The sequence below is a fragment of the Hyperoodon ampullatus genome, assembly GCF_949752795.1.
Source record: "Hyperoodon ampullatus genome assembly, chromosome: 4".
Classification (NCBI taxonomy): Eukaryota; Metazoa; Chordata; class Mammalia; order Artiodactyla; family Ziphiidae; genus Hyperoodon; species Hyperoodon ampullatus.
Genome location: NC_136917.1, coordinates 41,567,737 through 41,582,200, shown reverse-complemented (window position 1 = coordinate 41,582,200; position 14,464 = coordinate 41,567,737). Strand labels below are relative to the sequence as shown.

Below are 14,464 nucleotides of genomic sequence, written 5' to 3'. Positions count from 1 at the left end.
TTTTAAAAGCTACTTCCTCCAGAAGGCCAGTGACCTATGGGCGCCCACCACTACTTTCTTGGCAGTCCCCACTACTTGGGAGCAGAGTTATTTCAGCCTAAAAGGCCAGGCTTGGCGTGGCTGCCGGGAGCGTGCATTTCAGCTTGGTTCTTCTGTTTCCTAGCTAGGACCCCGGGGCAAGTTACTAGATCACTCTGTGCCTCAGTTTCCTTTCTATAAATCCTAAATCTACAAGTAAGTTTGTCATGAGGATTAAATGAACTGGGATTTTTCAGCGCTAACAGCTGTGCCTGGCCTATAGCAAGCAATACACAAGTGTTTTTAAGGTCCAGCTCAGTGTTTCTCGAACTTTTTTTACTAGCACCCACAGTAACAAATATACTTTCAATCACCACCATTTTTCTTTTTGATGGTGATTTGGAAAACACCAGTCTCTGGATAGTGGATCCCATTTTGTTTCCCCTATTAATAATATATAAGGTTCTTGGGGGACAGGGAATATGTTTGATTCATTTTGGTCTCCAATTACTTCATTTCCTTCTTTCATTCAATTTATCAAGCTTGTATCGCCCATTCATTCCACATATATGGATCGCCCTTTATTGAGCACCTACTATGTGCATGTTGCATATTAGTGCCCCAGTGCAGATCAGACCTACGTTAAATGAATAAATAAGGCAGGGAGGTAGGAAGCCAGGAAGGCAGGCAGGAAGGAAAAAACCCAGTGTCCTGGATCCCCATGGCCCGAGAGAGCCCCAACTGGCAGCAGTCCCCCCTTTTAGTCCCCACGTTCCCACTTCTACCTCAGCCAGAAAATTGCCCCCTCTCCAGCCACCCTGGAGCCCATCAACTGTCTAGGTGCTGGTCCGGCGTCTCGAGGAGAGGCGGTGCCCGGGGACCCGCCCCCTCGCCTCCTGCCTAGGGCGAGGTGGTGACGCCCTCTCCGGGAGCCAGGCAGCCTCCGCGCCCCCGGAGGGCATGCGCCCCTCCGCGGGCAACTCGAGCACAGGGCCCCAGGCCCACGGAGTTGCCCAAGAGGCCGGGCGGCTCCTCCCCGGGGACCCTCCCCCTCTGGGGCGCGTCATTCTCCCCACCCCCGGGTCCGACCCCGGCTGCTCCTCGCACACCGGCCACGCGTGGGACAAACCTCAGCCACCTGCTCCGGAGCCGGGGAGCCGGGGAGCCGGGGCACCGTCCGCCCCATGGAGCTGCCGGCCAGCAACGCCAGCTGCGAGAACGGTGCGTGAGGCCAGCGGGGACCCCGTGCGCTCTGCGCTCCGCCTTCCCTCCCTGCTGCTCCTTTCCTCTGCGTCCTCTCCTGCCAGGGGGACCGAAACGGGGGAGGGGATCCTCATGCGTCGCCCCCCACCCAGTTCTCAGGCCCGTCTTGGGAAGGAGCAGGGTTCTGGCTGACTTTCCCCCTCTTTGGAGCTGGGTAGCTGAGGGGGGAATGGGAGAAAGGGGGACGTGCGTGGGAGGGAAGAGGCGGGATTTATCGATTGGAGCGGGTCTACCAAGAGGTGGGGGCGGGGCGGTGTCTTTTATGTATAGTTGCTTCAGATTTTAGTACCTGCCCAGGTCTGTCCCCCTGGGGCTCACCAAAGACAGGGTAGAGGGCGCAGAGACTCACCACCCCCAAACCCACATCCACCTTTTAGGAAAAGGAGGGAAAGAACAACCCAGGAAAGGATAAGGAAATATTCTGGGCTTTACGCTCAAGTTCTTATTATGAACCTGGGTAGTGGACTAGGCTCTTTACCTGCATTATGCCAGTTAATCCTTAACACAACTCTAGAAGGCAGGTAGATATTAGTACCTTACTGTCACCATTCTGGAAGTAGGGAAAATGAGGCTCTGAAAAGTCTGATTCACTTGCTCAAGGTAATACAGTGGGGAAATGGAATATGGAACCAGGGCTCTTGGATTCTAAAACCTGTACTGTGCTCATCTCCTTTCTTGGTATTTCTCCATTTTCCTACCTGGTCTTGGTATGCAGCTTGTGGGATATCCCTGTTTTTCTAACTTCTTTTCTCCAGTGAAGCTTTCAAAGCGGGCCTTTTGGGTGTTGGCTGGCCTTGGTTTTCTGAACAATGATGCAGTCCATTTTCAGCCTCGTCTTCCCCTGGGGAAAAACATGTTCCCCAGTCTTAGCATATTCTGGAAGAGAAGCAGGAATCATCTGGCCCAACACCCATTTGTCAAGATGAGCACCCTCCTCAGAACTGGATTTCCTTTGGCCATCAGCCCTCTCTCCTTTTCTTTTTACCCCTGTGGGAGGACTTGACTTGATGGAGGGCACTGTGCCCCTTGGATGCCTCAGGCCTCCCCCAAAGAGCCAAGCCCACCCTTTGGCTCCACCTGCTGGAGATGAACCTTCAGGAGGGCGGGGGAAGGGGGTGGAAATGGGCTTGGCCTTCCTCTTGGGAGTCGCCCTCCTTGGCCCACATCCTCCCAGGTTCTGGCTCTTTTCCTGAACTCAGGGAACTCCCAGGATTTGACTCTTGCCCTAACTGAGGAACACGAGTGAGCAGTCAGAACAAGTTTGATTAGGGACCCAGATGGTTTCTTGTCTCATCTTCTCTGGACGGTGACACAGGTGTTGGAAAGAGAGGTCTCCCACTGCAGAAGACACATGGGCGTCCCCTGGTGGGTTCCAGACCCAGCTCTGCCACCAGGCTTTTATGAGACTCAAGCAAATCCTTCCCCATCTCAGGGCCTCAGTTTCCCCAGCTGAAAAGAAAGAGGGTTAGACAGGATGCCTTCTGAGGGCTTTTCCAGCTCTGCTGTTCTGTGCTTCTGTGCCATGGAAGAAAGGGCAACAGTGCCCTTACTTTGTTACGCCAAAATGCCACTCTGTGCTCTAGATATGCCAAAGCTAAAGCTGCCTGACCTTTTGGACTTTGGGCCCTTCTAGTGCAGGCCTAGAGATCTAGCTTGGTTCAAGGGGAAGTGCCTGGCCCAGGCCTACATCCTTGGCACACGAGCCTGGGTCTTTGTGACCCACAGTTTGAAAAAGACCTTCTACTACCAAAGGTCACAAACTCAGATGCTTATAGGGGCCGAGCACATAACAAAAATGACTGAAGGGAGCCGCGTGTGGACTCGGGAATCGCAAAGAGCACGTCCTGTCTAGGGGCAAAACCACTGCTGAGCCACAGCTTACTGTTGCCTATGGGACCATGTGCCCAGCAGAGTAAGCATGGCAGCCCTGAAGCTGGACTTTCATGGGAAATCTCCTGATTTTTAAATGTTAGCAGGGAGCTCATGTTTTAAGGTAACCTTCAAGAAGCTAAACGACACCCCATCCCCCTTGCCACCTGCTGTGGGGGGGCGGTGCTGGTGACTGAGAGCATGAACTTCGGCATTATATGGGCTAGGGAAGCAATTCTGGCTTCACCACTTACCACCAGTGTAGCCTTAGGCAGGTTACCAAGCTTATGAGGGCCCCAGTTTCTTCAGCTAAAACCCTGGGCATGACCACTCTGCCGTTTCCATGATAGGGATGCTCCTGAGAAGCCCCAGGGTGGTGGGCCCTGGGAGTACCAGAGGATTATTGCCTGTGCTTTGTACAGTTTCCTTGAACTTGGGCAGCTTAGTTCTTCTGACTGAGGGTCTGCCCCTCATGCCCAAGTTTGTCCTGTTGTCCTTGGTATTTGTGCCAGAAGAGCCAGCAAGGGTGTGCTGGCTCAAGGGCATGAGAACTGATTGACTCTCATGGATTCTAGGACTTGGAAGGAGAGCTAAAGACAGATCCTGCATGGGGTGGCAGGGACACTGAGCCCTCTGAGGCCTGAAGGAGGCCTCAGCCCTGACCACAAGCACCAGAGGTCTTCGAAGTAAGGCCTGGGGATGGTCGGTTCTGACAAACAAGGATGCTCGTATTTCATCATCAGGCCTAGGAGGGGCTGTGGACTCCAGCCTCACTCCCTCCTGTTACCTGTCAGGACTCTGCACTGTGGCTGCAGTTAGGGATACGTAAGCGAAGAGGCCTCTGGGAGGGGAGAATCCCTGTATAATCCTGCGCTGTTGGAGGCCCATGTGCCCAGAGGCCGGGAGGGGATTCCTGTGGAGGCCAGGAGGTTGGATTCGATGAGGCCTGAGCGCTGTGGGGACCCTGCGTGGTGTGTGGGGGGCATCAGTCTGGCTTAGTGGTGAGGTGCTGGAGTTCTAGAGTCACACAGCCTGTGTTCTTAGGCAAGGTTCCCGACCTCTCATGGCCTCCATTTCCACATCTATGAAAGGGGAATCAAAGACAGCACTTATCTGACACATGGTTGGAAGCACTTGATGAGTTCACGAAGATAAAGTCCCTGGCCTGCGTGCAAATGTCCCCAGCGTGACTCTCACCGTGGTCTTCCCTAGGTTCCCTGATCAGCCTGTACTGCTCCTCCCAACAAGTCCTGTGCCAGGTCATCAGTGACCTCAGCCCCAGGGCGCCCATCAGTGTCATCCCCAACAGCTGGCAGGAGAGGTTCAGGCAGAACTACAGCTTCTACATCGGCCTGGGGCTGGCCATCCTGTCCAGCTTCCTCATCGGCAGCAGCGTCATCCTCAAGAAGAAGGGCCTCCAGCGACTGGTGGCTTCTGGTGCTACGCGGGCTGGTAGGTTCCTGGGGGGGCGGGGGTGGATGGGGTGCTGGGTGGTGAGCCCTCGGCCAGCCCTGTGAACCTCCCTTCACGGGGTCCACTGTAGCGGTTTGAGAACCTGTCCTAGATAGGCACAAAAGGCTCGTTGTCAGTCCCGTTGGGAGGCCGATCCACCAACAACAGGAGACCTTCCTTTATAATCCAGTAGTTCCTGAGAACTACATGATCAGTTAATTGGGGTGAAGACAGGGAAAAGTCTCAGGGCCAAGAATCAGAAACCCCAGGTCTAGTCCTGGTTTTATTTCTTACCAGTTGTGTCATCATAGGCAAGTCACAATTTCCCTACAAAATGGGAATATAATACCTTTGCCCAGAACAATGTCAGACACTGGTGTGTCCTCACGTACTATCAATCTGAGCTCCTTTATAGGCTACAAAAGAAGTACTGAGTCTCTGTCCACAGGGATTTGCTTGTTTGAAAAATAAGACATGTATCCATGAAACAATTGTTGAGAAAAGGAATCCTGTGTTTAAAAATTTGTTCATTTAATCATCATTCATTGTGTACCAGCTGTGTGCCAGGTGCCATGCTAGACCTGGGGACACAGTGCCCTTGTGGGGCATTGAGTTGAGTGGGAGAGACAGGCAAGTCGATAAACAGTTGTTCTGTAGCATGTTAAATGCTATCATGGGGAAAATGCAGAATGTTATAGCAATATTTTGGAGGGGCATGTAAAGCCAGGCTTGGGGGGTAGGGGAGGTTTTCTGTAGGAGTTGATTTAGAAGCTGAGACCTACATGATGTGGAGATAACAAGGTGAGGGGAAAAGAGAAAGAAGTAGTATACCAGGCAGAAAGAACAGCATGTGCAAAGGCCCAGGGGTGAGAGAGCATGAGTGATATTAGAAGCTGAAACTGTCTCAGGATGGCTAGAGCATGGAGGGGTAAGAGATGGGGTGAGGGCCAGCTCATGAAATGTCTTGTAAACTGGGCTCCAGAGTTTGAGTGTAATTGTAAGTGACAAAGGTTTTAGGCAGGGGAGTGACATAGTTCGATTTACGATTTGAAAAGCTCTCTGGTTGCTGGGTGCAGAGTGGATTAGGAGACAAGACTGGAGTGTGGGAGACCAATCTGGGGAGCAAAACAACAGAACTTGGGCCAGGAAATTGCAGTGGGAATGGAAACAAGTGGTGAAGTCCAGAGATAGATTTTGAAGGTAGGACTTACTGGGTTTGGGTTTGGTGTTGCCTGGCCCCAAGGGGAGGATGAAAAAATGAGTCCAGGTGACTCAGAGCGCTCTGCTTTGAGCAACTGGGGAGATGATGGTGCTATTTTCTGAGACAAAGAAAGCAGGAGGAGCAGGTTTATAGGAAGATGATGTGTTCAGGTTTGGACGTGTTCAGTTTAATGTTCTATGGGACACTGAGCTTTGGAAGCAGACTATTTGTGTTCCAATTCTAGCTCCTCAATTCCAGGTGATAGGATCCTGGGCAAGAAAAATAGTTTTTCTGCCTCAGTTTCCTCGTCTGAAAAAATGGGGGTAGGAATAGTTCCAGCTATATCTTGTTGTGAAGATGTGTAGTATGTTTAGAAAGATGCTTAGCATGGAGTAAGCACTAGTATTAGTTTTACTGTGATCTAAGTGGGAGAGCCTGACAGACAGTTGGATACCCAGGACTAGAGCCAGGTGTGCTCTAAAATGGAGAGCTGTGAGGTGTGGGCATGAAGTCAGGATCAGTGGTCATTGCTGCTCTATCTCCTCTTCTGGACAAGGGTTTGAAAGGCCAGAGACCTCCCAGAGTGCCAGAAAACTAGCTGCTCCCACTCAGGAGAGAGCAGAGCAAGTACCATTGACCATTCAGAAAGGCAGCTTCCCCGGAATCAATTTGTTCTCCAGTCTGCTCTTTCAGTATCTTCTGAGATTGCAACTCAGTAAAATGCTCTCAGAGCACTTAACTTTTATGGGAGATTCTGACTGCTTGCGGAACCTGATGAACATTAAAGGCCATCTTAGAAAAATGGGCATTCACAAAAAGCAACATACAAGTTTGGGATTTTCACGAAACCGTCTAAAACCCACCCTGATCATCCTCATCCTCATCCTCATCGCTAATACTGAGTATTGACCATGTGCCAGGCTCTGAGTCCATCATGTGAACAAAGACAATTCTTGGCTACGTGGAGCTTCCATTTTAGTGGGGGAAATTTCAGAAAATAAATAGATCAATTCAAATTATAAATGACAAGTGTCATTAAGGAGAAGAACTGAGTGTGACGAGAGAGAATCCCAAGAGGAAACAATAAAGATAAGGGGACCAGGGAGGGCATTTTAGTGGAAGCAACATTCAAGCAGAGACCTGTAGAGTAAGTGTAGATATAGGCAAATATTGTTAAGAAGACTATTCCAAACACAGAAAAGCACATGCAAAGGCCTTAAGGCCAAAAAGAGCTCATCATTTTTGAAGAACTCAAAGACAGCCTGAGTGGCTAGACTGTAGTAGGAAGTGTGGCAGGAGATGCCTTTGGAGAAGTGAGCAGGGTCAACACTATGAACAGGCTTGTTAGGGGTTCTGGTCTTTATCCTAAGAGCATTTCAAAGCCACTGGCCAGCTAGAAGCTGAGGAGTGACATAATTCTTAAAAGACTCCTGGCTGGGCTTCCCTGGTGGCGCAGTGGTTGAGAGTCCGCCTGCCGATGCAGGGGACGCAGGTTCGTGCTCCGGTCCGGGAAGATCCCACATGCCACGGAGCGGCTGGGCCCGTGAGCCATGGCCGCTGAGCCTGCGCATCCGGAGCCTGTGCTCCGCAACGGGAGAGGCCACAACAGTGAGAGGAAAAGACTCCTGGCTACTATGAAAGGAATGGATTATAAAGGGACAAGAGAAGAACCAGAGGAGTCCTAGGAGGCGGTTGCCTCAACCCAGACCAGAGGTGATAGTGCCTGGGAGTTGGGTGGTGGCAGTGGAGTGGACACATGTGAAATGCATTTTGGAGACAGAATCAGCAGGATGGAATGGATGCAGAAGGTGGAGTAGTGGGAGGGTCAGATGTGATTCCCTGGTTTCTGGCTTAAGCAACTAGGTACACGGAGGTGCCACTTACTGAGCTTCATTTGGTGGGTAGGGAGCATTTAAAAATCAAGAGTTCCGTTTAGGACAGAGTTTGAGATGCCTGTGTGAGACTCAAGAGTTGTCAAGTAAGCAACTGGATATACATCAGGACTAAGGAGAAAGGATCAGGGTGCATATATGAAATAGGATATCTAGATGGAATTTAAAACTTTGGAAGGGATGAACTCACCCAGGGCAGGGGCCAGAAGCAAGCCTGGAGGACTCAGCACAGCTGACATATACTGAACCCTTAAAGAGACTGGCGAGTGAAGGTAGAGAAGGAAAGGTCCTGAGAAAGTATGGCCAACCTCTAACTTCATGCCCATTCCTTTCTACAGTGGACGGAGGCTACGGCTACCTGAAGGATGCGATGTGGTGGGCTGGATTTCTCACCAGTAAGTGGGTTCTTTGCTACTAAAGACAGTGCCCCATTGGTGACAGAGGCAGAGATGAAAGGGAGGGGTGGATGGGGCATTTCTTTCTCTATTGTGCAAAATATGAATCCAAGGCCCAGATTTCTAGGGCGAGAATCTAAACAGTCTTTGCAGGTAGAACATTTTACCTGCATCTCAGGTCACTTTCTCCATGCAAAGTCAGTCTTTCATCCATAAAGCATCTGTCCCCAGAGAGGTTTGTTAGAGCTGGTAGTGATGAAGGTGTAATTTCTCAACTTCCCTTGAAATTCAGGGAGCTCTGACTGCCCGCTGGAGGCTTCTGGACTCCTGCAGGGCACAGCCTGGGACTCCTCTAAGTCAGCTGCCCCATTCCACAGGCAACTGTTGGCTCACTTAGAACACGGCTGGTCTGCCACCTGAGGTTTGCCCACATTTTCACATTCACACATTCCTTTCCACCCACCCTCTCTGGCTTTCAAACCCTAATTCTTTGGGATGGAAAATTAGCCAGCTTTCGATTTGTAATCCCCTAAGTCAGGTTTTGATCCCTGTCTTAGCCAGAGTTATCACATTCATCATCTGCTTTCAAAGGGCAGACCCAGGTCATTCCCTACGAGCAGGGAGACAGAAGAGGCACTTGCAGGAGTCTGCAAGCTGGAAACTCATATGGGGAGAAGTAGGCCCTTTGGGAATGTCTGACTTTCTAACCACCTGCCTGTCAATCTAGACTATCCATAACTCCTCTGGGAAAGACGGCTCCGTGGACCATTTGGTACCTGGAGAATCAATAACCGTAGCTGTGTCTTCATTTGATAATTAACACTTTCTAGAGCTTACCTTGAAGATACAGACCAATCATTGGCAGTCCCTGAGATACACTTAACAGTGCCTAGGCTAGAAGCCAAGGGACCTCAAGAACCAGAAGGCACCATGTGACCCTGGACTCTAGGCCACCTCCCTATCTTTAACATGGGAGGATTTGGTCAGGATCATCTGGGCCTGACCTTCAGATCAGATTCTGCAGGGAGACAGCATAAGGGTCAGGATTTTAAGGAATGCTGGTCTGGGATTCTGTGAATGGTTGAACACTGAATGAAGCCGTCTCCACCCAGATTCATTTGGGCTGGAGATGGGACATCAGAGCCACTGTGACCTCTCTTCCCCCTTAATTTCCTAGTGGCTGCCGGAGAAGTTGCCAACTTCGGGGCCTATGCATTTGCTCCTGCGACAGTCGTCACACCGCTGGGAGCGCTGAGTATCCTCATAAGGTTGTGGTCACCTCTCTTGCTGTCTCTTCCTATTTTCAGTTTGTTGATGTCCGGAACTGCACATGGGGTCAATTGCTACTTGCAGTCAAGGACCTGGGTCAGTCCCAGCTTCCAGAAAGAGGCAGTGTGCTGTTCAGAGCTCCGCACCCTTGGATTGTTTGCTGCCTGGGCAGTGAAGGGGCAGGCCAAGCCCAAACCAGGTGGAAGGGCTTCCCCTGCCACCAGGCTGAATGTCTCATGTCAGTGTTTTGGTGCCCCAATAGGAGAAGCACACAAGTTGAAAGTACAAGCCCTAGATTAACCCTCCCCGTGTTCTAACCTTCTCTCTGCCACTTTGTAGTTACATGGCAGGTCACTTAACTACTCTGCGCCTCAATTACCCATCTGCTAAGTGGGGATGTTCGTAATACCTGCCTGAAGGCATTGATTTAAGGACTAAATGAGATGATGCACAGAAAGTGCATAGTACAGAACTGGCACTGAAGAATAACCACAGCTAACATATATTGAGGGTTTACTCTGTGCTAAATGTTCTAAATGTATTCCCTCATTTAATCCTCACAGCATCCCTACTAATTAGAAAGGAGGGGAGACCTGAGGCCAAGAGGGGTTAAGCATCTTGGCCGAGGTCACCCAGGTCCCAGGAGGCTGGGCCAGGATTCCCTCCCAGGCAGTCTAATTTCAGAGTCTGGGTGCTTAACCACTAGGCCCCATTGCCTGGAAAATGTTTGATTGGATTAAAGATAGCTGACATTAAATGTGTGTGCTTCCCATTGCCCCGTTCCTCCCAAGCTACAAACACAGCTCCTCTGTGGGGATCCTGAGCCCCATTTGAAGCTGGTTCTGATTGTCACCCTAACCTTGGAGCCCCGGTAAGTCCCTAGCCCACCACACCCAGTACCTGTAATTTCCTGTTTTGTTTTACCAGCTTGATGACCATTTTGCAGCATTTATGCAGTCAAAAACCAGATAGAGCCGTGACTCACATGGCACGGTTGGCTGATGTAGCTGTGATACCAGTATTGCGTATCTGATCAGTTTGCAGATTCCCATCCCAGAAGTTGGGAGCGGCAGGGGGTCCTCCACTGTGTGACCTCTGCCTTTGCTAATGCTACCAGGCGCTGGTGGGCAAACAGCCATTGTGGGTAAAATGTTTTTGGGAGTTTTAGAGGAGAGATGGGAGACATTCAAAGGAGGTTAGACATCAATCCCCTCTTTCCTGACACCTTTAAGCAGGACTCATGAGGCTCATTGGGTTACCTTAGGTCAGCCAAGATTTTTGCCCTAAACTAATGCCACCTGTTTAAAGAAACAGAAGCATGCCTCAGCGAGTATACCTGTCTTGTCTCACCACCCTTCTTCCTTCACCTTTGCTGCTCATTTGGAGGATGTGACGGGAATGAAAGTCACATCACCAAGGAACAGCAAGGAACTGGAGGTGTTTTGTCCAGAAAAGACTCAAGGAAGTCAGGAGAATTCTTCTCAGTGAGGTGTAGAGGAAAAACCATAGGCTTTATAATTAGACAGAACTTGAGTTCAAATCCTGGCTCGTCTCTTACCAGTTGTATGATCTTGCCATCATTTAAGCTTCTATGGGACTCAGTTTTCTCATCTATAAAATGGACGTAAGTGTATTTTACTTCTCAGAGTTGCAAGATGTTAGTGAGATAATAACTGGGAAGTTCTTAGCACAATATCTAGTATGTAAAGTGTGCCCAAGTGTCACTGTGGTTGTTTATATTGGCATATACAAATGGAAGAAGGAATGGATTTGTTTTGTATGGCTCAAGGAATAGATATGGGATGAGTAGAAACTACCATATTTTGGGTTAATAACAGAATGAACCTACAGTGGATTCATTTGCCTTGTGAAGGGGGGAGCTGCTTGCCACCAGAGGTATACAAGCCAAGGCTGAAAGCCTTCTGTTTGCAATGTTAAGAGAAGATGTGCTCATTGGGTAGGAAGTTAGACAAGAGTGCTTTGAAGGGCTCTTCCAACTCTTCTCTTTGGGGATATTGTCAGTCTCTAAAATGAAAGAAATTCACATGTATGTTGTCGATTCCTCCAGCCCACACTGTAACCCTCCCTTAAATAAGTTTCTGTTTCACACATTTCCTAGGGGTCTAGAAAAGCTTCCACGTGTGAGAGTAGTGAGCCCTTGCTCAGCCCTCACATTTCTCCAGGATGCTGGGACTGGGCTGGCTGCTGTAATCCCTTTCTCCACTTTCACATTGCAGTGCCATCCTTTCCTCATATTTCCTGGGAGAGAGTCTGAACCTGCTGGGGAAGCTGGGCTGTGTGATCTGTGTGGCCGGCAGCACAGTGATGGTGATACATGCCCCCGAGGAAGAGAAGATCACCACCATCATGGAGATGGCTGCCAAGATGAAAGATACAGGTAGGCTCCAGGCTCCCAGTGAGCAGGAAAACACTGGGCTGGGCGTGAACCATGTTAAAGGTCTGACTGGGGTCTGGCCATATCAGGTGCTGCCATGTGGAGGAGGAGGAAGCAAGCTCAGGGAGGAAAGCTGATGGGCTGGTACTGAGGCTAGCTTACAGGCTCCCGGTCTGATAGGTATGGATGCTATTATTATGTATTTGTTATGTGCCAGGTACTGTTCTAAATGCTTTGTTTGCATTGTCTTAGTTCAGGTTGTTTTAACAGAATATCATAGACTGGGTGGCTTATAAACAACAGACATTTATGTTTCACAGTTCCGGGGGTCACGATCAAGTCCCGGATCAAGGCCCGATAGATTTTGTTCATAGATGGCCAGCTTCTCGCTGTGTCCTCATCTGGTGTACAGGGCAAAGGAGCTCTCTGGAATCCCTTTTATAAGGGCAGTATTCCCTTCCTGAGGGCTCTACCCTCATGCCTGAATCGCCTCCCAAAGATGTCACCTCCGAATACCATCGCATTAGGGATTAGCACTCAACATGTAAATGGGAGGGGTGGCATTCCATCAATTGCGTGTATTAATTTAATCCTACAAGAAAACTCCTATGAGGAAGGTCCTAATATTAATCCTATTTTACAAAGAGGAAACTGAGGTCTTGGGGGTTTAATTAATAACTTGTACAAGTTATTAAAAAGTTGTGTTGGGCTTCCCTGGTGGCGCAGTGGTTGGGAGTCCGCCTGCCGATGCAGGGGACACGGGTTCGTGCCCTGGTCCGGGAAGATCCCACATGCCGCGGAGCGGCTGGGCCCGTGAGCCATGGCCGCTGAGCCTGCGCGTCCGGAGCCTGTGCTCCGCAGCGGGAGAGGCCACAACGGTGAGAGGCCTGCATACAAAAAAAAAAAAAAAAAAAAAAAAGTTGTGTTGCTGGAACTGGGACCCATGTTTGACTCCAGAGCCCACGTTCTCTTTTTTTTTTTAAATTTTTTTGGCCACACCAGGTGGCATGTGGGATCTTAGTTCCCTGACCAGGGATCAAACCAGCACCCACTGCGTTGGAAGCATGGAGTCCTAACCACTGGACCGCCAGGGAAGTCCCAAGCCTAGGTTCTTAATGAGACATCCCATTGCCATGGGTGGGGGCTCTAGAGCCTTCTGGCATCCTCCCAGGTCAGGTTACCTGTCTCCATCCCCCACAAAGGGTACATCGTGTTTGCTGTGCTTCTGCTGGTGTCCTGCCTCATCCTCATCTTCGTCATCGCCCCACGTTATGGACAAAGGAATATCCTCATCTACATTGTCATCTGCTCTGTGATCGGGGCCTTCTCTGTGTCCGCCGTCAAGGGTCTGGGCATCACCATTAAAAACTTCTTCCAGGGGCTGCCAGTCGTGCGGCACCCTCTCCCCTACATCCTGTCCCTCGTGCTGGCACTTTCGCTCAGCACTCAGGTCAATTTCCTCAATAAGGCACTGGACATCTATAATACCTCCCTGGTGTTCCCCATCTACTACGTGTTCTTCACCTCGATGGTGGTGACCTCCTCCATTATCCTCTTCAAGGAGTGGCACAGCATGTCGGCCGTGGACATTGTGGGCACCCTCTCTGGCTTTGTCACCATCATCCTGGGTGTGTTCATGCTTCACGCTTTCAAAGACCTGGACATGAGCCAGACCAGCCTGCCCCACATGCACAAAAACCCAACCCCCGCTCCCGCCTCAGAGCCCAGCATCGTTAAACTCGAAGACAAGAATGTTCTTATGGACAATATAGAACTCTCCAGCGCCCCATCACCAGGAAAGAAGCCCAAAGTGTTTATCATCCATTCGTAAAGCTTGGAATACATGAGTGAGAGGGTGAGCCCTGTGGTACAGCCTGACTGCTCAATTTCAGAGCCACCTGGTTATTTTCAACACAACTCTTACCAGTGGGCTCTCTTTTCTTGAGACGTTCATTTATACCTCACCGCTGTTTCCGGGAGAAAAATCCCTACCCAGTGAGCAGTGGCGGCAGAACCTCCTGGAAACACAGCCTCAGTGACCAAATACCCTACTTCACCTTGGTGCCAGCAGGTCCCCTGGACCTCCCGTCCTACTTGTTTCCTCGATGCCATCTCTGTGTTGTTGGGAAGAAGATAGGATTTGATCTGTTGAATGTAGCACAAGCCAAGAACTTCCCTGAAATGTTGGTCATCAGGAAATCCTTCGCACTGGTTCTTCTCCTGAGACTGATTCACCGTTCCTGAGCCCAAGACTGAAGTGCAGCTGGCCCTCCGAGGCCCAGAGAGCAACTCACCATGCCTCCCATCCAGAACCAACAGACACACAATTATTGTAAAAGGTCTTTTTGCATTTGCCACCTCATCTTCGGAGACAGAGGCAAGACCTCAGCTGACCTGCTTACTGTGAAAGCCACCTGACGTCTCAGGGAACATTTCCACCAGCCTCATTCCCGGAGCAGCCAGCCTGGAGGTCAGCATCTGTTTCCATCCACCCCACCCCTTCCCCACCCTTCCCTCTCTAGATACATCCTAAGGAGTCAGTCATGGAGACATTCAGGCAGGTATCTAAGAACTCAAAACAACACAACAAAAGGTGCTTCCCAGCCAAGCTCTGCTGGCCAAGCCCAGTGTTTCATTTTGCCCACTCTCCAAAGAGAACAGCGATTGCACTGCTCTTAAAAGTAGCCTGGCTGTCGAGCAGAATGCACTT

General features: G+C 50.2%; 1 protein-coding gene and 1 long non-coding RNA gene across 3 annotated transcripts in view; one reads left to right on the top strand and one right to left on the bottom strand.

The window, feature by feature from the left end:
- Positions 1–1,287, bottom strand: part of LOC307051532 — a 41,015-nt gene extending 39,728 nt beyond the window's left edge. Inside the window, exon 1 of the long non-coding RNA XR_013810831.1 lies at positions 1,148–1,287. This is a non-coding gene — a long non-coding RNA (uncharacterized lncRNA). The remainder of the gene's footprint in view (positions 1–1,147) is intronic.
- NIPAL4 (NIPA like domain containing 4) lies at positions 1,166–13,585 on the top strand (the record flags this gene model as incomplete). 2 transcript variants are annotated; one of them, XM_079701929.1, is made up of 6 exons in its annotated part: positions 1,166–1,239; positions 4,363–4,602; positions 8,034–8,090; positions 9,268–9,358; positions 11,597–11,757; positions 12,957–13,585. In XM_079701929.1, the coding sequence occupies exons 1-6, from the start codon at positions 1,203–1,205 to the stop codon at positions 13,583–13,585; spliced, it is 1,215 nt and encodes a 404-aa protein (XP_079558055.1). In that variant the 5' UTR covers positions 1,166–1,202. The 2 variants fall into 2 exon arrangements, with proteins under 2 accessions (XP_079558055.1, XP_079558056.1); XM_079701930.1 differs by lacking the exon at positions 8,034–8,090 and having other exon boundaries at positions 1,191–1,239.
- Between the last annotated feature and the right edge of the window lie 879 nt (positions 13,586–14,464).